At 45.2% G+C, this 27,293-nt stretch overlaps 1 protein-coding gene across 3 annotated transcripts in view; it reads right to left on the minus strand.

Moving 5' to 3' along the window:
- Window positions 1-27,293, minus strand: part of HDAC10 (histone deacetylase 10) — a 440,238-nt gene that overhangs the window by 256,942 nt on the left and 156,003 nt on the right. For 2 of the 3 annotated variants that reach the window (XM_085653977.1, XM_085653978.1), the window contains 4 exons: window positions 22,791-22,888; window positions 22,607-22,711; window positions 22,429-22,497; window positions 4,468-4,594 (listed from right to left, as the gene is read on the minus strand). In XM_085653977.1, the coding sequence (XP_085510103.1) occupies window positions 4,468-4,594; window positions 22,429-22,497; window positions 22,607-22,711; window positions 22,791-22,888 (399 nt within the window). The remainder of the gene's footprint in view (window positions 1-4,467; window positions 4,595-22,428; window positions 22,498-22,606; window positions 22,712-22,790; window positions 22,889-27,293) is intronic. The other variant, XM_085653979.1, reaches the window with a different exon arrangement.

The following is a 27,293-nucleotide window of genomic DNA, read 5'->3' on the forward strand; positions in this document are numbered from 1 at the left end:
TGGCTAAGCAGTTGCCATGCACAGTCCGAACCACGGGCTGCTGTCACTGGTGGAGATTGTGTCAATGCATTTCATTGCAGACTTGCTGCAACTTACAAAGAATGTAATCAAATAAATCCATATGTATTTATTTTCAGGCCAAGATATTCCTATTGTTGTACTTTCATCATAGATCTTATACGACCACTATATAGATAGCAATCATTTTACAGAACATACACGCTTTTAATTTGTATTTAAAACTGTCCCCAAATGCAGCTTCCCAGTTCCAGAGATAATAAATATGTCACGCATACAAAGGACAACAATCGAATTGCAAATACAATAGGTTCTTGAGTTAAGTTCCACTCAACATGACCAGAGCACAAGTTCCCAACAGATATCTCAGGAGCAACTTGTAGCTCACCAGCACCATTGAAGTTGCTCTCCAAAGCGAGGCTTCACCCAGTACATCATTCAGAGGGTTTAAGGGTAGTACAGAAAACAGCACTGCTCATCTCAAGTCTCTTCGAGTGACAGCCAGCCAAACCAAAGGTAGGGCCTCATGCTAACACACACTCTGTTAGCCTACGAGGCTTGCAAAAAGATTTTGCTCCCCACTCAATCTAGCAAAGTCACAAGGCGTTTGGTCATATTGCAGGCCACACTCTATCAGTTATGCTCTGTGTGTGAATGATAGGCCAGGAAAGAAGAGTGCCAGCAGGAGCCAGAATGGAGTCATCTAGGTGTGGGCCTGCAGGAGCCAGAGATAAGCGTGTGAGCTGGGTGCAGGATCAGACCAGGAGCTGAGGAGCAAGAGCTAGATCCAGAGCGGAGATCCACCTCCGAGCCTCACTATGCATGTGTGTGTTTGTATACATATTTGGACATTTGTCTGTGTCTGGCGTTTTGAGTCTCCTTAATAAACATGGTTGCTTCCTGGAAGCTAGGTCTAGTATCATGGTCCAAAAAAGTGTATGTGGCTCCCCACTAAACAGGGTTCATCTCAGGCAAAACATGTGTCCGTTCATGCCATAGTAGTGGCGCTGGTATACTAACTATTTTCCTTGCTATACTTGGGAGATTCTTGGGCTAGCTGTGCTTACTGGCAGTCCTCATTGACAAACCAAGATTAGGACAAGCCTAAATTTGGTCACCACTGGTATAATAATGGCCTGACTGGTGTACGGTGAGCATCGTGATAGTTATGATGTCCTGCCTTGGTACAGTGGTGCCTCTGCTATTATTTGCATTGTAGAGGCAACCATGGCTTTAGGGCGTGCGTCCATGGCATGTGATTGTAAAGCCTGTACATTTGAAGAAGATTCTGTGCATCTGAAGCATTTGAACATGTGAACACTTTATGAAAATGACAAGCTGACCTCTGGTGACTGCATATTTTCTAAAATGAAAACTGGCATTTTGTAGGCGAAAATGATGTTTCTTTCAGTCAAGACATTGAGTTTTGTTTGCCCGAAATGGAAAACTTATTTGATAAAAAACACATGCTTATTTTCATAAACTGATGAATGCAAAATGGTTGCATTTCTAAAACATATTTAAAAGCTGACCGTGGAATAGTCATTTATGCGGAGTGGTGGAGACTTACTGCTGGAGTTGTATCCTTTGTGTCAAAAGGCACATGCTGCTTCGGTTCTTATTTCATTAGTCATGTGGAGGCATTCTGATAATGCTTTGTCTGACATTTCTGCCGGTAACCCCACCTGAAATGCTTCAGGGATCATTTCATTAGCGTATTGTTAACAGTTGTGGTTTCTATAGTATTGTGATCACATTCGTTAGTAGTTAGTGATGATTTTCTTTGAACAGAAGTATAAGTAGTTCTCTGAATAGAAAAGGTTGGATAAACGTGGGCCACAGCTCCACTACATTCTGTAAAGTATTCTCCCACGAGATGTATGCAATCTAAATACTCAAATATGTGCCTGCCTGTGTTGTTTTGCTCATTCTGTAGAAAATTTTAATTGAGCTCTGCTCACTTCATTTACTATGGACACTGCAATTCAAGTCCTGCTTCGAGGCTGTTTGCAGGCCAAGTCCTGTTGATGCTAAAGATGGCAATGACTGGGATTGTGTAGGCCCTTAGGAGATATACAGTGAAGCAGCACAACTAGAGGTGAACTTAATAGTGACTTTTCTGTCAGTTGTCCAAACTTAAGCTAAAGTCAAAGTCAGCAGACTGAACTTCAGCAGGTTGGGAAAATAGTTTAGCTTGTACACATCTAATATGGGATGGGAACCCTAATCCTTTTTCCTTACAAGAAAGCAGTGTGAGTAATATCCAAGCCCCTTTTCTGAGAGAGGAACTGATTTTATCGCTCCTAGAAAGAGAAGCTCCTACAAATGTTCTTGTGCTGAGGACCTGGACAGAGAGGGCCTTGGTGGAGGGCACTGTGAAAACTGTTGAGCACAGTCACACTTCACCGTAGAGACGACGCATTATCTGGCTTCAGTGTTAATAGAAGAGAGTATGTTTTCCTCACAGTGATATAGTGGGCCTCTGGTGATGGCACTGAGGAGGGTGGCTGGTTCCAGGAAAGTCACTGGAACTTCTAGGTTTCGGTTAAAGCTGTCAGAGATTGTTTGTTGTTCTTTCTGAAACATCTCCTTATTGACCTCAGATTCCCTCAGGAATATGAGAATCCCAACTGGTCATCCTTGTCTTGAAAGCCTAATTAGCCTCTGCCATTTAAAGAAAGAGGGTGGTCTTGGTAGTACCGCGTTTGCCTTGTCTGTGCCTATCTTGGATTAATGGAAGACCTCACTCAGTGAGAGAACAAACAAGTACTGCCCATCAGAGGGGAGGTGGTCTATCTGTTGAAATTGTGCCACACACATGGCCACAATGGTGTTGCCCTATATCAGGGAAAGGTTGCAGGACTAGTAGATATTTTCATACTTTATACGAAGACACTTAAGACTCCTTGTCCATGCAGAAGTAAAAACTTTTATCCTTTAAGAAAGTAGCCAGCACTAAAACAGTTTTCAAATAATCTAAAAGACAAAGACTTGACTGCTTTTAGGAGCACGATAAGTGATGTCCAAGGACTTTCAGACTGCATGTCCCAGAAAGAAATCCTATGCCTACTTAAAGACGTGTGCTTAATGGCCAGGCTGAGCATCCGTGGAGGACCATCATCACATAGGATCCTGGCCTCCTCATTCTCAGGCAGGAATTCTCTGTTTTTAAAGGGGAGAGCTTCCAAAGCCTTGAATTTGGATGTTGGGGGCAGGTCTTCGTAGTTTTCAGTCCTACTGTAGGTGTCATTCTATGGTTAGCTAAAGCATACCCACTTGAAAAAAGCTCAGGAGTTGGATCCATGGAGGTGTGCAACACCCACCCCTGAAGATCTGGCTGGAACCATCAGGTTTGGGATTGGCAACTGAATCAAGTCTGGTGGTGCAAGGTCCGTCAGGGATTCTGGCGCAATGGGCTGGTTTTTCTGGAGATATGCCAAAGTCAGCAAAGGCAGCATTAGGGATGGAAGGAGCTGTACCAAGGGTTGGGGCCTTCAGTAGAGTAGGTAGGAACTGCACCAGCCCTGGAGGCTGAAGGATCAGGGAAGACACCCTACCCTATACTCAAAGCACACATGAAGGAATGCATACTGTGCACTAGATTCACAAAAGCAATGAGTTAGAATTTGCTGTCTAGTCCAAGAGAAGGAGAGAAGAATTTCACAACTCCAAATATGATGAATAAGTTGAGTCAGGTCTGTCCACCATGAAGTCATGTATAGAGGATGGACGGATGGACAAGGGATAGTCCAAAAAAAACAGATTCCTGAAGAGACTCTTGTGTGCTCTACAGCTGCACCAACGGACTTCAGTCCACACTTATTCCACCAATTTCAGAATTGTCAGAGGGGGTAGTGGAGAGAAAATATATACAATACGTCAAGAGAACCAATGGCAAGGGCTGATATTAGAAATGTTCTGAGCAGATTGAGAGGCAGGTCCTGAACAACACCACATGGCCAAAGAAAGGGTATTGGCTATTACAAACACACATGGAAGCGGTGAGTGCTGCTCATGATGCATGTATGTTCAGTACTGTTGTGCAAAATCAATTCATTCACAGTTACAGATACAGTTACTGGCAATGCTATCATGTGGTAGGGTGACACTATACTGGGAAAGAGACAGGATGGAGAAGTGCAATCGATATGCACCACTTTGAAACTGGGAAAAAAAAACTAACAAATTATGTACAGTTCTCGCTAACAATGCAATGAAGGTCATCAAAAGATAGATGTAAACATAACCACAAGTCTTTTAAAGTAATTCAATAACCCACCAAAAAGAGCCATTCCTTGTTCCAAGCCAATGCTAGAGAATCTATGACAAATTACCACAAATCTTTTCAGATACACACTGCCTACGTTCTATTGCCCAGCTCATGCATTTTATTGTTATAACCTTAAACATAAGAAATGCAAAATCATTATCATAAAGCTAACATTTTACCTTGTTCCAAGGGACATTGATGTTGAATCCAGTTCCTTTTCCTTTACCAATGGCATCATATTCAGATTCCCTGAGATTTGGCCAAAACTCTTGATGTTGGTAGCGATGCCAGGAGAAATACAGAACACTAAATTAGGAAAAATCATACAATATTATGCTAATTAGGCTTCCAGCCAAGTCCACGTTTTAGGTGTGAAAAATCAAATCTTCAGATACTCCATCAGTCCTTTTGGACTCTAGTGAGCTATTTGCCCCTTAGACTGATGAAATTAGTTACAGCAGCCTTAGCAACTCAGCAAGCAACTTGAAACTATACATTCTTCATAAAAAGAGCACTCGCAGTCATACATGGTGGGACTGCCCTTCTATTCAACCTTTCTCAAAATCAAACAGATTCTGGAGTACCCAATCCCAGACTCCCTGGAACACACTCTTCTGGGGGTGCAAGTCCCCAGTCTGAAGCAGCAAACACAGGGATACCGCTCCATTAAGTGTCTCTGCTTGGGGGCGGCTAAAATGGCAATAGCAGCAGCCTGGAAGAAATTGGAGGCCCCCTCTCTTACCCAATGGCATGCCCGCTTATGGCAAGCCCTAGCTCTTGAACCTATGACAGATATTATTAAAGATTCCTGCAAGAGCTTTTATTACATCTGGAGTCCCTTTCTGGGTTACCTGTCGGAGGGGTTGCCTCTCTTTACCTGTGAGCCCAGGTTGCGGGCCCTCTACCCTTTTCAGATATAATAGATTTGGCCCCGGCCTTGATCCCCCTGCAGCTAGAGTCCCTCGGTCTTCCACTGAAGTGTGGTAACACAAGTTATGATTCACTAGGAGTTGTGAGACGTTGTAAACGTTAACTTTTTACGGCGTTTACGTTCAGATGAGATGCATAATCACTGGAATGCAAAAAAATTCTCACGGATGCAAACAGGGAAAATGGTCTCGGTTTAACCCTAAAATGTGCACTTAAACCCTTGCGCAATTTCCAACAATGTCTTCCAGAGATGCTCACTTTCAGGCAGCTGGGCTTATCCAATAAATGTAGATCCCAGTCCTTACAGCGCCGTGGTGATTGTGGAGAAACTGGAGTAAAGGGTGTGTGCTTATTTTATATCTAGAGTTTACAAACTGGTGCATTCAATTTGTATCCATGTGTAATGAGGCACAAAAGTACACCATATACCCCAAACATTTACATTAGCATCCAATGACATAAATAGTTTGTAAAACGGTTGTTTTACATCCTTTTATCCCACTGATGCCACTATTTTTTTAGCAGGAAACTATAGTACTTACTTATAATCTCTAGTATTTCACACTGCTAGTTGGCTTGGTGTCATGGACATCCATGCTTGGTGTGGTTTTTATTTTTTATTTTTCCTATCTATTTCACACAGGTATACAGATGCAACAAGGCAATCTGATATTTCCGGAGAATCTCCACCTGACAGTGTGACCTAGCACATACGAACACACTATCTGTAATAATTAAGTCAGGCTCCAACACAGTCAAGTTGAAGAAGATGTCTTTATTCTTCATAGAAGAACCTATCCAACAGCATCCCATCAGCTCCAACCGCTAACTAAGAACCAACCTCCCACCTACATTCTACAGAACCCCGGTATGTCATACATAGCAACAACATCAGTATGTCATACACGGTCACTACGATAGAAATCGAAGATGCCTCGCATCTCCCTTCCCTATAAAACAACATAGACAAAAACATTAAAAATAAAAACAACAACATTAATGAACATAATCCTCTAAATAATTAGGCCGTGAAGAATATCTCGAGGAACGTCGTACTCCCACAACCGGATTAGTTGGACTCTTCCTCAAAGATTCTTCTTTTAAGGTTGTGTGAACATCTCTCTCATTCATTTTGCCGTGTCCATCTTTTAGAACTACCACTCTGTTCAGATTCCTTACACGTTGGTCTTGAGTCTTGATAGCATTCTTAAATACTTTAGTAACCGTCATGGGTTTAAAATATTTTAGATTTGCATTTCCACTTTGTCCAGGTTTTATGATTGCCACTAAATCACCAACTTTTACCTTTAAAAGCATGACACAATTCCTACTGCCAAAATTAATCTTTCTTTTACTGACTTTACTATCTTCCCTCTTCATCAGTTCATCTTCATCACACACATCCACTCTACCCTTGCTCACACTGTACTCATTGACCCAACACGGCTCCAAATGTGTGTTCGGAATTCTCCTTCGAAACAAAAAAAATGGGGTTTTCCCTGTAGTCGAATGAGGAGTTCTTCTATATTCCTCAATTTTCTTAAGAACTTCACCCCTCCAATCCAGAGCTAGAGCTTTAGCAAGAGTAATCGTTTCTTTTAACACTCTGTTAAACCTCTCTACCATCCCGTTGGCTTCGGGATGATAGAGAGCACATTTCTTATGCAAAATCCCACAAGAACTCAAAAATTCTTCCATTTCTTTGGAGACAAATTGTACTCCATTGTCAGATAAAATCGATTTAGGCAACCCCTCTCTGCCAAACAAGTTTTTCAAACACTTAATGACATTCGTAGAGTCAATATTAGTTAAAAAGAACACCTCAGGCCAACGAGAGTACATATCAATTATGACTAAGAGATAAATCTGAGAACCCGAAATGTTAATTGGTCCTAATATATCCAAGGAGATATCATCCCATGGTGACTTGGGTCGAGACCTAACAACCATAGGCTGCACCCTGGGTACCTTGGATTTATCACTCACATTGCACAATACACAGTCACGGATTTGTCTCTCAATAAACTTGTCCATACCTGGCCACCAATATGATGAACGCAGCCTTTCTTTTGTCTTCGTAATCCCTGGATGGCTAACATGACTCAAATTTAGCAACTCCTTTCTAAGTTTCTGCGGAGGAACCAGTTTCGTACCCCTGAATAATAAACCACCATCCACCGCAAGTTCATCCCTCACATACCAGAAAGGTTTAATCCCATCCGAACCACATTTCGCAGTTACCCAGTTAGTCTGGATTAAATTCTTAACCTCTTTGAGAGTGTCATCTCCTGCAACCTCATCGGACCATTTCTCTTGAGAAATATGACTAGGTTCCACCGTACAAACCCACTCATCACAATCATCAACATCATTACACTCACTACACTCCTCAGACACCAATCTTGAAAACACATCCACAACCACATTATCCACACCAGGAATATATTTGATCAAAAAAGAGTACTCCTGGAGACCAACTATCCATTTAGTAATTCTACTTGATATCAAAGCCAAACCTTTGTTCTCAAAAATCTCCACCAATGGCTTGTGGTCCGTTCTAACCTCAAAATTAACACCCCACAGAAATGTTTTCAATTTCTTTATAGCCCAAAAGATTGCTAGTGACTCACGCTCAACAACCGAATATCTGGTTTCTGGTTCCTTCAGGCCACGCGAAAGAAACATGATAGTCGTTATTCCTTCAGGACTCATTTGTTGCAACATGGCACCAAGCCCTTTTTCACTTGCATCAGTTGTCAAAATAGACCTCAACTTAGTATCAATACTCTGCAAGAACGGCGCACCCGCTAACTTCTCATTGATAGTAGAAAATTCTTCCTGACATCCACTAGACCACACAAAATTAGTTCCTCTCTTAAGAAGAAGTCTCAAATTTGATGTTAATTCTGAAAACTGTTTAATAAACTTTGCATAATACTCAATCATGCCAAGAAAACTCATAAGCTCATCTCTAGAGCTAGGTGCGGACAACTTTCGAATCGAACTAACCAAGTCTTCCTTAAGTCTAACTCCCTTTCCAGAAATGTTACGTCCAAGGTAATTCAACAAATCTGTTCTAAACCTACACTTTTCGATCTTTATCGTCAAATTTCCATTACTTAACCTTAAAAGAATATCTTTAAGCCGCGAATCATGTTGCTCCGTGTCATTACCAAACACCAGGAGATCATCTTGGTAAATGCACACACCTTCAATGCCTTTAAGTAAGCTCTCCATAACCCTTTGAAAAACTGAAGCCGCAGAAACGAGACCAAAAGGCATCCTGATGAAACGAAAAGTTCCAAAAGGCGTAATAAAGGCCGCAAGATCTCTACAAGAAGGTTCAAGTTCAATTTGGTGGTACTCTGACGTTAGGTCGATCGTACTAAAAACCTTAGCTCCCCCCAATAATACTAGTAACTCACTGATATTAGGCAAAGGATATCTGTCAACAACTACATTCTTATTCAATTGGCGCAAGTCTATGCATAGATGCAAATCCCCATTGGCTTTCCTTGCGGCGACCACCGGAGAAAGCCATTCAGTTCCTTCCACCTCTTCAATAATACCATTTTCCTTTAACTTCTCCAATTCTTTCATCATCTCATCCTTAACAGACAAAGGTACCCCCCTGACTTTACAAGACGAAGGTATGGAATTATTTTTAAGCTTAATCCTATGTCGATAACCCTTTAAACAACCTAAACCATCATTAAACACCTTTGGAAACTCCATCTTCAACTTCCTGGTGAATTCACTATCCCACAGTATATCAACAACACACACCTGGTCTTTCAACAATATTTGAGGAACAGCATTGGGATCTAAGTAAACACCAAGTTCACCCTGATGAAACCAACTTATCAGACTATCACCTCTTTTTGATACATAAACCTTCCCTGAAGTCATCCTATCTCTATACTCAATCATACCCAAAAAATAGCCATGCAGCTTTATTGTTTCTCCTCCGTAAGCCACTGGAGTTATGTCAAGCTTCAACAACTTCACCTTATGTCTCAACTTGTTCATATAAAATTCATTGGACACAATCGTTATTTTAGCACCAGAGTCGAATAGGACACGGGTTGAAATTCCATCAACTAAAATTTCATCATACGGGCATGACCTTTTATTGGTAAGACCACCAATTTCCGAGATGATTTGTCCACACTCATATTCCTCATAACTCGTATAGGGACCCTCACCCTCACAAACATCTATTCTCTTGACTCTAGGAGGCGGTTTAGTTTTACAAACCGATGGATAATGCCCCTTCTTTTTACACTTACTACAGATGTTATTTAGAGCAGGATATTTTTGATCATTTGCTTGATGACCTGATTTGTCACACCTATAACATTTCAAAGAGGAAGTAGCGCTATTCATCCTTCCTTTATTATTAACAAACTTCTCCCTGCCTTCAGTTTTGAGAGGAACTTTCTTTTCATTCACACTTTGGAGACAGCTGTTTTATCTTTGTTAATAATGGCAACACATTTCAACGAATGCTCGATTCTTTTTGCTACCGCAATTACCTCATCCAAGTTAGGCTCATCCCTAAGCCAAAGTTCTTCCCTAAATTTGTCCATATTGCAACCTAACATGAATTGATCACGCAAGAGCTCATCAACTAACCCCTCAAATTTGCATGAAGAAGCTAACTTCCTCAAATCAGTTAAGTAACTTTCCACTGTTTCTTCATCATGTTGCATTCTTTTCCCAAAGTGATACCTTTCTAGGATTGTACTTATTTTAGGTAAATAATGTTTGTCTAATTTACATATACATATTTCATAATCATTTAACCCTAGTGCTTCAACAGTAGACAGTTCGGGTAAATGATCAAAGACATCTTGCCCTTCTGACCCCAAACAATGGAGCAATAACGAGGTCTCCCTTTCTGCACCTAAAGATGCACCACAGACCCTCGCATATCTTTCAAAAACTTTTTTCCATTTCTTCCATTTTATTGGGGGTTCACCCGGAGAAGCTAAGAAAAATGGAGCAGCAGTGACATTCTGCATTGCTCCAAGCTTCTAATTCTACACCTGATGTATGAATCTGTTCTTTTTCACCTTTTTTTTTTTTTTAACTCAGCATCACAGATGTAATCACGTTGGTTATTGTTACAATCCTAGCCACATATACATGCAGATTTAACCATTGACTTTAATGCAACAACATGCCGTGATACTAACGTGTTGTCACACCGAAATTAAAGCGTGCGAAGTAACATGGACCCTCTTTGTATAAGCAAATGCACACAACTGTAAAGTAACACACCAACACCATCTAGAACTAGTTTAGATTAAGCTGAATACAAATCAATATTAAAACAATTGCCCTTAGTCTTATTACAATATGCGACACTAATTCCTTGTTGCACTCAAATTAATGCGTGCACAGAAGTGGTCATCCACTATGTAGATGTACTGCACCAACATGAAACAAAGGGCAAAATTCTGTGTTAATTTATAACCTGCTATGAACAAATCTAGCGTGGCACAGCGGTTTGGTATCTCCGGGGACAGTTGTACTCAAGGTTCATAGTGTGCGTATCACTTTGGCAACACAACACTAAAATAAACTTACAATTGAAGAGTAGCGTGCGCATCGCTGAAGGAAAATCCAATGCGCAAATTAACGAATGAAGAGTGAGTGCCGCTATAAAGTAGAACCACTTAAGACTGCCTCCAGAGCAGTTGAACTAAAACACTTCCTGGTTACAATCCTTGAACGGAATCGAACAGACCCGTAACTAAGCACCCACATCAACACAGGTCATCACGCACTCTCACGTCGTCAAGAGTCACCCGTTGCACGTTTCCATGAATCTTCCTCTTCGTGACGAGCGTGTCACCACGTCGCATGCAGAGTAAGTTTCTCTCTTGAATCTTTGTTTACTTTCAAGTCTTTTTACAGCTTGCGCATAGATGTACTTGCAAACGGCTAAACGATAAACTACAAAGGATTCCAGCAATGTTAGTAAAGTTGTAAGACACGAGACCCTTTTCTGTCTTTTGATGGTTCTCCAACAACACGAGTAAATTAGCAGTACACACCGAAGGCTCCCAACTCAGACTCCAGAGATCATAAGTGAGCACTGTGTTTCGAAAACTGCTACCTCTTTAAAACAGCTTGCGTTTAATGCGAAAGTGAGAGTCAATAAATATTGAAAAATAGATGCAGCCTTAAAACTTGCAAATTCACCATCACCTTGGAGAATGACGCGTGTTAGGATCTTCTTCTTGAAAAGGCTGCCGACTACGCCAGTGTAATAATTAATGCAAAAATAACAATTGATGGACAGAATGCAGAACAATGTCATACATTCACCCCAGTACAGAGATCTGGGCCTAAATCCATCGTTTTTTTGCTCACCATGCCATTCCAGTTTGAACCCAGCCATATGCAAATCAGTCTTGACCCTGTGCCCCATGGGAACAGTCCAGCCCGAACTGCCAAGCCAGGTCCTCCCTGGACTGGAAACAAGCATCCTAGGACCGGTTTCGGGCTTTCAGCCCTCATCAGCCAGGATAGCTTGATTCCAGTGGCATGGAGAGCAAGGGACTCACGTCTGAGCATACCCTTCCCACTCGGGTGACAAATGCAAAAATAACAATTGATGGACAGAATGCAGAACAATGTCATACATTCACCCCAGTACAGAGATCTGGGCCTAAATCCATCGTTTTTTTGCTCACCATGCCATTCCAGTTTGAACCCAGCCATATGCAAATCAGTCTTGACCCTGTGCCCCATGGGAACAGTCCAGCCCGAACTGCCAAGCCAGGTCCTCCCTGGACTGGAAACAAGCATCCTAGGACCGGTTTCGGGCTTTCAGCCCTCATCAGCCAGGATAGCTTGATTCCAGTGGCATGGAGAGCAAGGGACTCACGTCTGAGCATACCCTTCCCACTCGGGTGACAAATGCAAAAATAACAATTGATGGACAGAATGCAGAACAATGTCATACATTCACCCCAGTACAGAGATCTGGGCCTAAATCCATCGTTTTTTTGCTCACCATGCCATTCCAGTTTGAACCCAGCCATATGCAAATCAGTCTTGACCCTGTGCCCCATGGGAACAGTCCAGCCCGAACTGCCAAGCCAGGTCCTCCCTGGACTGGAAACAAGCATCCTAGGACCGGTTTCGGGCTTTCAGCCCTCATCAGCCAGGATAGCTTGATTCCAGTGGCATGGAGAGCAAGGGACTCACGTCTGAGCATACCCTTCCCACTCGGGTGACAAATGCAAAAATAACAATTGATGGACAGAATGCAGAACAATGTCATACATTCACCCCAGTACAGAGATCTGGGCCTAAATCCATCGTTTTTTTGCTCACCATGCCATTCCAGTTTGAACCCAGCCATATGCAAATCAGTCTTGACCCTGTGCCCCATGGGAACAGTCCAGCCCGAACTGCCAAGCCAGGTCCTCCCTGGACTGGAAACAAGCATCCTAGGACCGGTTTCGGGCTTTCAGCCCTCATCAGCCAGGATAGCTTGATTCCAGTGGCATGGAGAGCAAGGGACTCACGTCTGAGCATACCCTTCCCACTCGGGTGACAAATGCAAAAATAACAATTGATGGACAGAATGCAGAACAATGTCATACATTCACCCCAGTACAGAGATCTGGGCCTAAATCCATCGTTTTTTTGCTCACCATGCCATTCCAGTTTGAACCCAGCCATATGCAAATCAGTCTTGACCCTGTGCCCCATGGGAACAGTCCAGCCCGAACTGCCAAGCCAGGTCCTCCCTGGACTGGAAACAAGCATCCTAGGACCGGTTTCGGGCTTTCAGCCCTCATCAGCCAGGATAGCTTGATTCCAGTGGCATGGAGAGCAAGGGACTCACGTCTGAGCATACCCTTCCCACTCGGGTGACAAATGCAAAAATAACAATTGATGGACAGAATGCAGAACAATGTCATACATTCACCCCAGTACAGAGATCTGGGCCTAAATCCATCGTTTTTTTGCTCACCATGCCATTCCAGTTTGAACCCAGCCATATGCAAATCAGTCTTGACCCTGTGCCCCATGGGAACAGTCCAGCCCGAACTGCCAAGCCAGGTCCTCCCTGGACTGGAAACAAGCATCCTAGGACCGGTTTCGGGCTTTCAGCCCTCATCAGCCAGGATAGCTTGATTCCAGTGGCATGGAGAGCAAGGGACTCACGTCTGAGCATACCCTTCCCACTCGGGTGACAAATGCAAAAATAACAATTGATGGACAGAATGCAGAACAATGTCATACATTCACCCCAGTACAGAGATCTGGGCCTAAATCCATCGTTTTTTTGCTCACCATGCCATTCCAGTTTGAACCCAGCCATATGCAAATCAGTCTTGACCCTGTGCCCCATGGGAACAGTCCAGCCCGAACTGCCAAGCCAGGTCCTCCCTGGACTGGAAACAAGCATCCTAGGACCGGTTTCGGGCTTTCAGCCCTCATCAGCCAGGATAGCTTGATTCCAGTGGCATGGAGAGCAAGGGACTCACGTCTGAGCATACCCTTCCCACTCGGGTGACAAATGCAAAAATAACAATTGATGGACAGAATGCAGAACAATGTCATACATTCACCCCAGTACAGAGATCTGGGCCTAAATCCATCGTTTTTTTGCTCACCATGCCATTCCAGTTTGAACCCAGCCATATGCAAATCAGTCTTGACCCTGTGCCCCATGGGAACAGTCCAGCCCGAACTGCCAAGCCAGGTCCTCCCTGGACTGGAAACAAGCATCCTAGGACCGGTTTCGGGCTTTCAGCCCTCATCAGCCAGGATAGCTTGATTCCAGTGGCATGGAGAGCAAGGGACTCACGTCTGAGCATACCCTTCCCACTCGGGTGACAAATGCAAAAATAACAATTGATGGACAGAATGCAGAACAATGTCATACATTCACCCCAGTACAGAGATCTGGGCCTAAATCCATCGTTTTTTTGCTCACCATGCCATTCCAGTTTGAACCCAGCCATATGCAAATCAGTCTTGACCCTGTGCCCCATGGGAACAGTCCAGCCCGAACTGCCAAGCCAGGTCCTCCCTGGACTGGAAACAAGCATCCTAGGACCGGTTTCGGGCTTTCAGCCCTCATCAGCCAGGATAGCTTGATTCCAGTGGCATGGAGAGCAAGGGACTCACGTCTGAGCATACCCTTCCCACTCGGGTGACAAATGCAAAAATAACAATTGATGGACAGAATGCAGAACAATGTCATACATTCACCCCAGTACAGAGATCTGGGCCTAAATCCATCGTTTTTTTGCTCACCATGCCATTCCAGTTTGAACCCAGCCATATGCAAATCAGTCTTGACCCTGTGCCCCATGGGAACAGTCCAGCCCGAACTGCCAAGCCAGGTCCTCCCTGGACTGGAAACAAGCATCCTAGGACCGGTTTCGGGCTTTCAGCCCTCATCAGCCAGGATAGCTTGATTCCAGTGGCATGGAGAGCAAGGGACTCACGTCTGAGCATACCCTTCCCACTCGGGTGACAAATGCAAAAATAACAATTGATGGACAGAATGCAGAACAATGTCATACATTCACCCCAGTACAGAGATCTGGGCCTAAATCCATCGTTTTTTTGCTCACCATGCCATTCCAGTTTGAACCCAGCCATATGCAAATCAGTCTTGACCCTGTGCCCCATGGGAACAGTCCAGCCCGAACTGCCAAGCCAGGTCCTCCCTGGACTGGAAACAAGCATCCTAGGACCGGTTTCGGGCTTTCAGCCCTCATCAGCCAGGATAGCTTGATTCCAGTGGCATGGAGAGCAAGGGACTCACGTCTGAGCATACCCTTCCCACTCGGGTGACAAATGCAAAAATAACAATTGATGGACAGAATGCAGAACAATGTCATACATTCACCCCAGTACAGAGATCTGGGCCTAAATCCATCGTTTTTTTGCTCACCATGCCATTCCAGTTTGAACCCAGCCATATGCAAATCAGTCTTGACCCTGTGCCCCATGGGAACAGTCCAGCCCGAACTGCCAAGCCAGGTCCTCCCTGGACTGGAAACAAGCATCCTAGGACCGGTTTCGGGCTTTCAGCCCTCATCAGCCAGGATAGCTTGATTCCAGTGGCATGGAGAGCAAGGGACTCACGTCTGAGCATACCCTTCCCACTCGGGTGACAAATGCAAAAATAACAATTGATGGACAGAATGCAGAACAATGTCATACATTCACCCCAGTACAGAGATCTGGGCCTAAATCCATCGTTTTTTTGCTCACCATGCCATTCCAGTTTGAACCCAGCCATATGCAAATCAGTCTTGACCCTGTGCCCCATGGGAACAGTCCAGCCCGAACTGCCAAGCCAGGTCCTCCCTGGACTGGAAACAAGCATCCTAGGACCGGTTTCGGGCTTTCAGCCCTCATCAGCCAGGATAGCTTGATTCCAGTGGCATGGAGAGCAAGGGACTCACGTCTGAGCATACCCTTCCCACTCGGGTGACAAATGCAAAAATAACAATTGATGGACAGAATGCAGAACAATGTCATACATTCACCCCAGTACAGAGATCTGGGCCTAAATCCATCGTTTTTTTGCTCACCATGCCATTCCAGTTTGAACCCAGCCATATGCAAATCAGTCTTGACCCTGTGCCCCATGAAAAACGATGGATTTAACCCAGATCTCTTGACTGGGGGAGAATGTCTGCATTGTCAGCATTCCGTCCATCATTTGTTTGTTGTAACGCTTTTCGCCCTAAGTGGTATGGGTATTCCCAGACGTGGGACCCGTGCTCACTACGCCACTGGAGTCAAGCTATCCTGGCTGATGACGGCTGATAGCCAGAAACCGGTCCTAGGATGCTTGATTCTGGTCCAGGGAAGACATGGCTTGGCAGTTCGGGCTGGACTGTTCCCATGAGGCACAGGGTCAAGACTGATTTGCATATGGCCATGTCTAAACTGGGGTGGTGTAGTGGGCAAAACAACGATGGATTTAACCCAGATCTCTTGACTGGGGGAGAATGTCTGCATTGTCAGCATTCCGTCCATCATTTGTTTGTTGTAACGCTTTTCGCCCTAAGTGGTATGGGTATTCCCAGACGTGGGACCCGTGCTCACTACGCCACTGGAGTCAAGCTATCCTGGCTGATGACGGCTGATAGCCAGAAACCGGTCCTAGGATGCTTGATTCTGGTCCAGGGAAGACATGGCTTGGCAGTTCGGGCTGGACTGTTCCCATGAGGCACAGGGTCAAGACTGATTTGCATATGGCCATGTCTAAACTGGGGTGGTGTAGTGGGCAAAAAAACGATGGATTTAACCCAGATCTCTTGACTGGGGGAGAATGTCTGCATTGTCAGCATTCCGTCCATCATTTGTTTGTTGTAACGCTTTTCGCCCTAAGTGGTATGGGTATTCCCAGACGTGGGACCCGTGCTCACTACGCCACTGGAGTCAAGCTATCCTGGCTGATGACGGCTGATAGCCAGAAACCGGTCCTAGGATGCTTGATTCTGGTCCAGGGAAGACATGGCTTGGCAGTTCGGGCTGGACTGTTCCCATGAGGCACAGGGTCAAGACTGATTTGCATATGGCCATGTCTAAACTGGGGTGGTGTAGTGGGCAAAAAAACGATGGATTTAACCCAGATCTCTTGACTGGGGGAGAATGTCTGCATTGTCAGCATTCCGTCCATCATTTGTTTGTTGTAACGCTTTTCGCCCTAAGTGGTATGGGTATTCCCAGACGTGGGACCCGTGCTCACTACGCCACTGGAGTCAAGCTATCCTGGCTGATGACGGCTGATAGCCAGAAACCGGTCCTAGGATGCTTGATTCTGGTCCAGGGAAGACATGGCTTGGCAGTTCGGGCTGGACTGTTCCCATGAGGCACAGGGTCAAGACTGATTTGCATATGGCCATGTCTAAACTGGGGTGGTGTAGTGGGCAAAAAAACGATGGATTTAACCCAGATCTCTTGACTGGGGGAGAATGTCTGCATTGTCAGCATTCCGTCCATCATTTGTTTGTTGTAACGCTTTTCGCCCTAAGTGGTATGGGTATTCCCAGACGTGGGACCCGTGCTCACTACGCCACTGGAGTCAAGCTATCCTGGCTGATGACGGCTGATAGCCAGAAACCGGTCCTAGGATGCTTGATTCTGGTCCAGGGAAGACATGGCTTGGCAGTTCGGGCTGGACTGTTCCCATGAGGCACAGGGTCAAGACTGATTTGCATATGGCCATGTCTAAACTGGGGTGGTGTAGTGGGCAAAAAAACGATGGATTTAACCCAGATCTCTTGACTGGGGGAGAATGTCTGCATTGTCAGCATTCCGTCCATCATTTGTTTGTTGTAGTGTAATAATTAAGTCAGGCTCCAACACAGTCAAGTTGAAGAAGATGTCTTTATTCTTCATAGAAGAACCTATCCAACAGCATCCCATCAGCTCCAACCGCTAACTAAGAACCAACCTCCCACCTACATTCTACAGAACTCCGGTATGTCATACATAGCAACACCACCAGTATGTTATACACGGTCACTACGATAGAAATAGAAGATGCCACACTATCCTTTGATTCTTTTGTCTGCCAAAGGATAATTAGCAGTATACCATAAAGAAAGAGTCCCTTTCGGATGGCCTCTCCATGTGTTGATGATGTGCTCCCAGTAGCCTATTCTATAAGGGACACCATTTTCACCAACAAGAAGACAGAGTAGAATGTGTTAGCACGGTCTTAAATAAGTTGCTTGCTTCTTCCAAATGCCAAGGTCATTATTCCACACTAGACAGTACTAATGCCTGCAACACTGGACATAGTTCTTAGTCAGGTATTTTTTTTGTCACTTGTAAATAAGAGGATGTGGCCTAACGGCTAGAGTGGTTGACCTCGAAGCTCGGACACTTGGTTTGAGTCTCGGCAGGGACACTCAACATCATGTGGTTCTGGGCAAATCACTTAATCTCCCCTTGCCTAACAAAATGAAAGTGTCAGTCTGTAACGCAACTGCCACTCATGTAAAGTGCTCCGATACCTTCGGTCTAGTTTGCGAAATATAAAACTCCCCAATTTTGTAAGAAGAAATCTCCCGAGGCGGTGCACCCCTACCACCTCCCAGAGCACATCACTCTATGTTTATCTATGGCAGGCTGTGTGCTGCCCTCCCACTGCCATAACCTCCCACGGCATGCCACTGTTTAGCTATGGCGACCAGTAGGGCTTTTAATAGAACAGTACCAGCACTTTTCATCAGCAGGGTTATGTTTTGTATTCAAGTCACACAGGCATTTCTCAGAAATCCTATCTCAAAAGGGCGGTAAACTTCGGGGCAGTCAGAGCGAAGCTGGAGACCTGTAGAGTTGTGCATTTTCTACAGTAGCAGTCTGTATAAATGTATAAAGTGACTGGACAGGTTCCTTGTTCAACTGTCAGGACAGTTTAACAGACAAAAACAACCCAGTCTTGCAGGTTCAGGTCTTTTTAAAAAACACATAACTCTGTATCATAATGTGCGCATCAAGTGTGTTTACTGTGTCCATGGGTAAAAGACATGGTCATTTACAACGCCAATAGATCTAACTCGAGCAAATGCAAGACATATTGCATTTGCACTGCTTGTTTTTTAATAGTAAGTGAATTGTGGTGGCACTGGCGCACATTAGGAAGTCCACCGGGAACTGTTCTAACAACTGTGCCAAAGAGAGCCCTTACAAATTAAAGTGTGAGCACCCCCTATGGCACCACACAAGTTGGTGATTCCAGCATCTTGCTTCTTCAGCGCTATTAATCTTAGATACTGAATTTGCATCAGAAGCTCGTGTTTGTCGAAATCTGATTGAGGGAGTGCTGGAAACGGCCCTTTTTGCAGGGTTATCCCCAAACTTTTTGCTTCTTCCTCCTTTATTTTTTCTGACCTGTGGTTGTTGGCAATAGAACTCTGGGCACTTTACCACTGCTGATCAGTGCTAAAGTGCATATGCTCTCTGTATAAATTGTTATATTGATTGGTTATCCATGATTGGTATATTTGGTTCACCTGTTAGCCCCTAGTAAAGTGCACTGAGTGTGCCAGGGCTGGTGATTCAAATGCTACTAGTGGGCTACAGCACTGATTGTGCCACCCATAGGAGTAGCGCTAAAATGATGTCTTAGGCCTGCTTGCAGTGCCTATGTGCAGTCCAGGACTGCCATGTCGACCTGGCCAGTGCACCCACTGACCAGGCCTTATCCTTCCCTTTCTGTACATGTCAGGCATCCCTATGGTGGCCCTAGGTACCCCCCTGGGCTGGGTGCAGTGTATCTGAAAGGTAGGGCATGTACCGAGGTGTGTAACATGCCCTGGTAGTGAATTACAGCCATTTTCGTTTTTCACTGCTGAGAGGCTATCTTGCCCATAGGATAGAATGGGGAAGGCTGTTTACATGCCTATCTTCCCATAAGGGCAAGATAGAAAATCCAAGTTTGGTATCTCTGTGTTCAGAATTTAATTATACATCTTTTTAGCAAGATGGTTTTTAAATTCACTGTGTGAGAATAGCACTTTAGAAAGTAGCTATTCTCCTGTTTAACCTTCCTGTGTGCCTGTGTGCTGGTTGGCTGACTGGTGTCATGTGATGGGCTAGGTGGCTCCAGGTGCCTGGATGAGTCAGCAGCAGGGTGAATAGGGAGATCTGCTTTAGATGGGTGGGAGGAGTAGTCCCTGGGTTTGAATAGGGCTGCCCCTGCCAGCACAAAGCTGGCTCCACCCCCTGCTGGCCAGGCCGATGACTCTGCCTCTGCTGGCACAAAGAAGGCCCCACCTCCTGCTGAGCGTCTAACGACCCTGCCCCTCACTCTGAAAGGAACCAGGTGCTCCAGAGCAGAGCACACCCAGGAACCGGTTTGAGCAGGGGAATGCCCCCACTGGAACAAAGAGAGACAAAGACTTGGAGGGGTATAAGAAGAGGACCCCAGACACCTAAAACTTTAGATCACTTTGGAACTAAGAAGAAACCTCTGCCAAGGAGAAAGCTGAAAAGGACTGAAGAGGAGAAGCCTGCCTGCTTGCTGTTATGCTTTGCTGCCAAGGAGAGGGGAAGGACTTTGCTGTGTCCCCTTCTTTTGATTCTGATCTCCAAGGGCCTGAGAAGAGCCGGCTCCCTGTTAAGAAGTCCCAGGAACAAAAGGACTTCACCACCAGCTCGCCTGGAACTCTGCTGAAGGAGTTCTGACCTGCCTTGGAGTGCTTGCCCAGTCTTGGGGCCTCAGGAGGTCGTTTTGCTGTGTTTGGGAGCTGGGAAGCAGAAGCGTGAACAAGAGTGACTGGTACCCAACGCATCATCCGATTGCGTGTCGCAAGACGAGAGTGCGAGGAAAATTTCATCGCGGCACCATCACAACACGCAGGGTCCCCGCATCGCCGAGTGCGTCGAGCATCGTCCCGAAGCGTGAAGATTCCGGCCATTGCGAGGGTTGTCGCAGAACCAGTTTGCGAGCCGCACCACTGCCGGTGCGTGAAAAGTCTCCAGTCATCGGGTGCGTCGACGCAGAGTCCCGTTCCGTGGCGCATCGAGAGTTGCGGCGCCGAAAGGCAAGGCTGCGCCACGCATCGCACCACATCGAAGAGTGTCGCATCGAACCTGTGCGTGAAGCTTCCCCCCAAGAAACCTACGCAACGAAGGCCAAAGTCATCGCATCCTCCCCCTACAGATCGGAGCCGGCGCATCCACCTCTGCTGCGTGAAGCAGGGCTGCTGCAAAGCCTCCCCAGGATCTCAGGAGTATCGCATCGCCTTTGCCATCTTCCTTGTTATAGCTTTTGGGAACCTTATCGCAACTACAGGTACTGTTGGGCACGAAAGTGTCGCATTTTGTGCATTGAGAGTCGCATTGTGCAGGACACTGATTTTGACATCCTGGAGTACTTTCTGCAAACTCTTGAACTATCTTTAAAGTAATCTTTTTAATTGTATGTTGGTTTGTCTGTAGTATTTGGTCTTGTGAAGTTTTTAGTAAAGATACATTATTTTTCTAAAACTGGTGTGGAGTAAATCTGTGGTGTTTTCACTGTGTTACTGTGAGTGTTGGTACAAATACTTTACACATTGCCTTTGATAGCCTAGACTGCTCAGGCCAAGCTACCTAGAGGGTGAGCAGGGGTTATCTTAACAGTGTATCCCCCTTTCCCTGACTAGAAGCAAGGATCCCTACTTGGACAGTGGTACCTACCCTGCCAACTAGAGACCCCCAGATCTAACAGGGAGTATACTCTGCGTGCGAGACCCAAAAATGGGGCACTCTGACAAAGTTCATGACCAGAGCAGCTGAAATTACATTTGTGGACATTCTCAGATATGGGAGGTGCAGTATCAGGAGACTATGCTCAACACTGTAGATTTACTGATAGAGAATGAAGCAATAGAGCAAGAGGTGTGTCAGTCTTGTGTTTCATGGCACAACTTCAGACCATAAAGCAAAGTACAGAATCATCTGAGAAACTTAACTCATTACTCTCCATCTGCTCTCCCACAATCCCGAACCGCCACAGGATTTGATGCAGTCTTTTGCTAGCAGAAAATAATGGAACAGAATTGTCCAGCGATGTAGTAGGGAGGCCCCAGCTAAGCACAGTCCTGCTGAGTTTGGGTCTAAGGCACTGTCACTGTAGGGCAGTGTATTCAAAATTAAACCTATGACAGTATTTCACCAAACAGAACCACTATTTTTTTCCCCACTATGGATAATGAAATACTAAATTAAAAGAGGTCTTTTACACTTATTTAGCACGCAGTGTACTTGCAAATATACCAGGTACCAGGTGCCTTTGTTAGACCGATTTACACATTGGTTCACAGAATCGGGAACACGAGTTAACAGCATTTGCACTGGTTTAGAAAAATAGTTTCCATATTTTAATCAATTTGCACTCGCTTTTATTACCAGCTTTTGGTTGGTGGTAAATACAAGAACAACATATGAGAAAGCTCAATTTGTGTTCTGCTGTTCATCAAACATTGTGTAAAAATTGGTGCAAAACTAGCAGCATCCATTTTTGCACTACTAACGATGTCTAAATAACTCAATATGAATCACATTAATATATGATTTGGCCCACTTTGTTTTTGTGAAGTAAATGTACACGTGGGTGTTCAGGCAGACGAATGTCCAGATCTGGACCAAGATGAATATTTAGAACAGGGCTTGGAAATCATTACGATTAAAGAGCAATTTGAAAGTGAGCTAATCACCTGGGATCCTCCTCAAAGGTGTACTGAATGCCTTGCCCATGGTGGATATCCCAGTCCACAATCAGAATTCTGCAAAACACGGGAGAGTTGATGTATACAAACAAGAAATGCATCTACAGAAGAGAAGATATCAAACTCTACTAAAAAGAGTGAAAAGGGAAATGTCAGGCCTACTCACCTCTGAAGGTTATATTTCTTTTTGGCATATTCTGCAGCAATAGCAACATTGTTAAACAGGCAAAAGCCGTTGCTTTCACTGCGCTGACTGTGGTGACCAGGGGGCCTTGGAGTAGAAACGCTGAATTAGGTGCTGGTAAAATTCACAACACAAAAACAATCACTGTCACTCATCTGAGCCGTACCTGACTAGAGCCATCCCATTGCGCACTCTACCCGACATCACGGAGTCGACGAGCTGCAAGACACCGCCAGCAGCCAGCTTGGCACAACGATAGGAAGCCTAGGAACAGAAAATACACTGGTAAGCACAAAACGTTTTCATTCTTCAAATAATGTATGCAGCAGGTTGATCATAACTCACAACAATTTAAATTCAAATACAGAAACATGTGTGTATTCTTTAAACATAAAGCAATCTTGCTGACAATGTAAGGCCACCCAGGAACAAAGAGTAAATCCCACCAATACTGAGCAACTCCTCCGGTTGGATTACTGGGCAGTGAAGGGGCAACAGAACTGATGTGAATGGGACTGCACGCGGGCCAGAGATGTGCATGGGTGCGACCAGGTAAGATCAAACTGGAGGGAAGCAGGCTCTGAAGAAGATACAGAGCACTGGCATGCTAACCAGGCATCTGCACAGGCCGCAGGCACGGTGGTGGGCCAGCTTTTGGATTCATGGTAGAAGCTTCAGAGTGTACGAGGGCAAAAAAGGGGGCCAAATAGAAGGCCTTTCTATGACTGGACTGAGCTGTAATTCAAGATGGCTATCCTTGTTGGTCCAAGTGGAGAGGTCCTGATTTTGGAGGCTACTAAGCAGCGTGCTGACCCAGGGGCACAAGCCATATAGGTGGATTCTTTCCCTACCTCTGCGGCATTGTGCCAAGTGGCTAATAGGGGAGAAAATTCTGCAGTATGAATTCAGGCAGCGGACACTCTGGTCTAGTGTATACGCTGAGGAAACAAACACACCGATCAAACTTTTTCCTAGGTGAGCTGAAGGAGTACATTTAATAAAGAAAAGAAAATAACTCTAGTAGGAAAGATATAGCTTGGGCACTTAGTCACCAATACATCATCAGTCTGTATTGGGCAAAACTTATTTTATAATATAACCAACGTTATAATTGCTTTATGTAAGAGATACCTATTCCTGAACCCCATATAAGTTGATTGTATACACAGATCATCACAATGATTGCACATTTCTTCTATTTAGCATTTATTATTTTACAAATCATACATCTTAAAACAGTAGTCACAAGCACATTACCCTGCAAAACTTCCACTAGACAAGGGGGAACATGGCGGCTGGAAGCTAACGGCCGCGGTCGAGCCTCCTACGGCGTGTGATGGCGTCTGATGGTTAGCTCTGATCGGGGGCTTTAGCGGCGTTTTGGGTTTTTTTTGACCACACTACTCTTACCGTCGATTTTGCTCCGTTTGGCTCCTGTTCTCTCTCGTCCTTTCTCCCTCTAAGGACCGATGGTGCGCGACGAGGGCGCGCAGGAGGTGATCCCGAGGCCGTCATCCCTCCGGCTTGTGGGCGCGGCGAAGGCCTGGAGGCGGCGGAGTTCCGGCTTCCAGTCCTGGGTTGGTCTGTGCGGAGCCTGCGTGCACTGGACTGTCCCGGAGGGAAGGGGAGGCGCTGGTTCTGTGCGAGAGGTCCGGCAGAGCAGGTTTGGGGGCTGCAGGGGTGTTCCTGCGGGTGGGGGGGGGGGGGTATTGGGAGGAGGTGAGGCACTCGTGATCTCGAATTTAGGTCTGTTTGAGCTACCTTTTGACTTGTCTGCCAACACATTCCCCTCGCCTGGGGAGAGAGTGCTCCCACACAGGGAGGAACCTGCAGGGGTTTATGTGGATATCAAGAGGACCCTTCCGCAAACTCTCTATACAAACTTTATGGAGAAGACCCTGAGTGATCTCTACAGTACCTCCCGTCCTACAGTCTTCAAGCCAAAGCCGGAACCTGTCATAAGCTGATACACTCTGCGCAACAGAGCCCCTACTCTCAAGCTGGATCTGACTGACCCCCCCCCCCCTCTGCCTCCCCCCTGAGGAAGAAAGCAAGAGGGGGTCTTTCCTCCTCTCTCAAAATTACACCATCTTTAAAAACCTACTACAAGGTGCTATCTAACCCCACCTCAGATTCAGAGAGTAAAAAACCCAATATGGCCTCAGCCCCTGCCACCGCCACTGCCACTGTTTCGTCTACTCTTGGCCTCCTAAAGGAGAACTGTCAAGTTCCTACCTCCTCTGCTACCGGGGTGGTAGATGGGGTGGGAATGGCGGCCATTCACCCAACAGTAGAGCTATTCAATCGCTTCTCGGTTTTGGATGACCATGAAAGCCCATCTGGAGCTCCATCAGCAAATGAGAAAGCGGATGCTCCACCTCCTGCATGTGAGTCCTAGTCAGCTGGACCGTCTATGTCCTACCCTCCCACGACTGCCTCTCCTCCTGGCTCTCTGGCAGATATACTGCTAAGTCTAAAAGAAGACATCGGGAGAAGGTTTACTATCTCAGAATCCAATCAGGCCACCATTCAAGCTACATGTGCATCATTGGCTCAAAAAATTGAAGATGTTTCAGTCCGAACCGATGCCCTTGAGCTGGAGGTCCCAAAGATAAAGAGTGCTTTATACTCCTCTTCTGCCATAATCGACAAGTTGGCTAAGCAGAATAAAGAACTTAAGGAAGATATGGAGCGCTTGGAAAATCACTCTAGGAAAAATAACATCAGAATCCTAAATGTTCCTGAAGAAATCGAGGGTAGCGATATTAAAAGCTTTGTAATTTCCCTCCTGAAGGAAACCATATTAAAAGATCTACCGGAGTTTGACCTGGCCTTTGACTTGCAAAGGGTCCACCGTGACCCATACAGAAAGAACCCAGGAAGACTTCGACCAAGGAAGATTCTGGTGAACTTCCTTACGTACGCTACCAAGGAGAAAGTCCTGTCCTTAGCCCTGAAAATCGGGCAGATTAAGAGTAATTCCTTCACTAGGCCATTTTCTTTTACCATTCGATCGGATATCTCCCACACCATGGCAGCAAGACAGTGGGAGTTAGGTAAAAGAATGACCATTTTGAACTCACTGGGGGCTAAGGCCCAGCTAAAGTTCCCTGCCTCTCTCCGGATCATGTGGAACAACCACATGTATAATCTGCATCAAATTGAGGATGCTGACGAACTAATAGATAAAATAAAAAGTGAAGGAGAGGGCGGGGGTGCGGGTGGTAGCGAAAGCGGAGTAGAAATAGGAGGGCTACAGGTATCACCTTAAGGATAAACTGGGCGAAAAGAGAAGCAGCAAAGTATTAAGAAAAAAAAAAAAATTACAGAGCCAAGCGAAGAACAAAAACCCCCAAAAAACCTTTTCTACAATATTCTTACAGATAATGGTCGCTTGGGGGGCATGTCTTGCGCGCCGCAGGAAATGGCGGACCCGCTGTGAGCTCCGCCGCGTCGCGGGACTCCGACTGCATTTTTGAGCCTTATCTGCCTCTGTTGGTGACGGCGAGTGTTGTTTCCTGGTTAATGAACATGCGGTGAGCCTGAATACCGCTTTTAAATTGACTTTCACAACGTATTTTCTTCTTTTTTCATCAGCGGTTCTCTCACCTCACGGAGATGCGAGCGGCCGCCATTTTGGGTCGCTGAGCTCGCGCTTGTTTCTCCTTCTCAATTGAATATACTACTACTGTTCGACTTTCCATTGTTGCCAGGTTTTTGACTCACTTCTATTGCTCCTCATGTTTTTCTATTGTGTACCATATGGCATACCTTGGGCTTTACTGATGCCGCCTCATTTTTTTTTATGTCTCCAATGCCTTCATGATGTCAGTGGCTAAAACGGACTTCTTGCCTCAATGGCTGAATGTGTGCGTTATATCGTTTTGGCGGTCTTGTCTGGTGTATAAGCAGACCTGCTAGCCTTGATATGCGCTACATTGTAACTTAGGGCTCTGCCCTCTCTTTTTGAAGCTTCCCAGCTTTCTAGTGCCAGGAGTCAACCTCTGCATCTTCAAAGAGCGGTAATTCTTTTTTCACAAAACGTTTTTTCCATTTTAAGTTGTTCTCATATACTATTTTTCCCTGCTGTTGCCATTTTCATTTCCTGTTCACTTATTGGAAGACCGGCTTCTTCGTTTTGAGTATTTTTGAACTATTTCTAACACCTGGTGGCTCCATACTTCTGCTATTCACAATGTCTACTGACCCACATTTTACCAAATCTTCTACCTCTGGTACAAAACCTAAGCGCCATAAAAACGACCCGCCTTCTCCTATCCACTCTTCTCAAAATCCTGTTTTGGACTCTATTTTGGATGAAGTTCGTGGTCTTCAACCCTTCATGTCAACTACTAATGAAAAGCTAAAACAGATTGAGGAAAGATGGATCGTCATGGAAAGTAAGGTGTTTGATCTGGAGCAGCGAGTTAGTGATTTACAGGATGCTTCTATAAAAATTCCACTCCTTGAACAGGAAATTCATAAGCTTAAGCTCCATACTGAGGACCTTGAAAACCGTAATCGAAGAAATAACTTACGCCTTTATGGTCTTCCGGAAAATATTGAAGGGTCTGACATGGTGTCCTTTCTTCAGAAATTTCTTCCAGAGCTCCTTGACCTACCATCTTTAACAGGTCCTCTTAACATCCAAAGAGCACACCGCTTAGGT

The sequence above is a fragment of the Triturus cristatus genome, chromosome 4_1, assembly GCF_964204655.1.
Source record: "Triturus cristatus chromosome 4_1, aTriCri1.1, whole genome shotgun sequence".
NCBI lineage: Eukaryota > Metazoa > Chordata > Amphibia > Caudata > Salamandridae > Triturus > Triturus cristatus.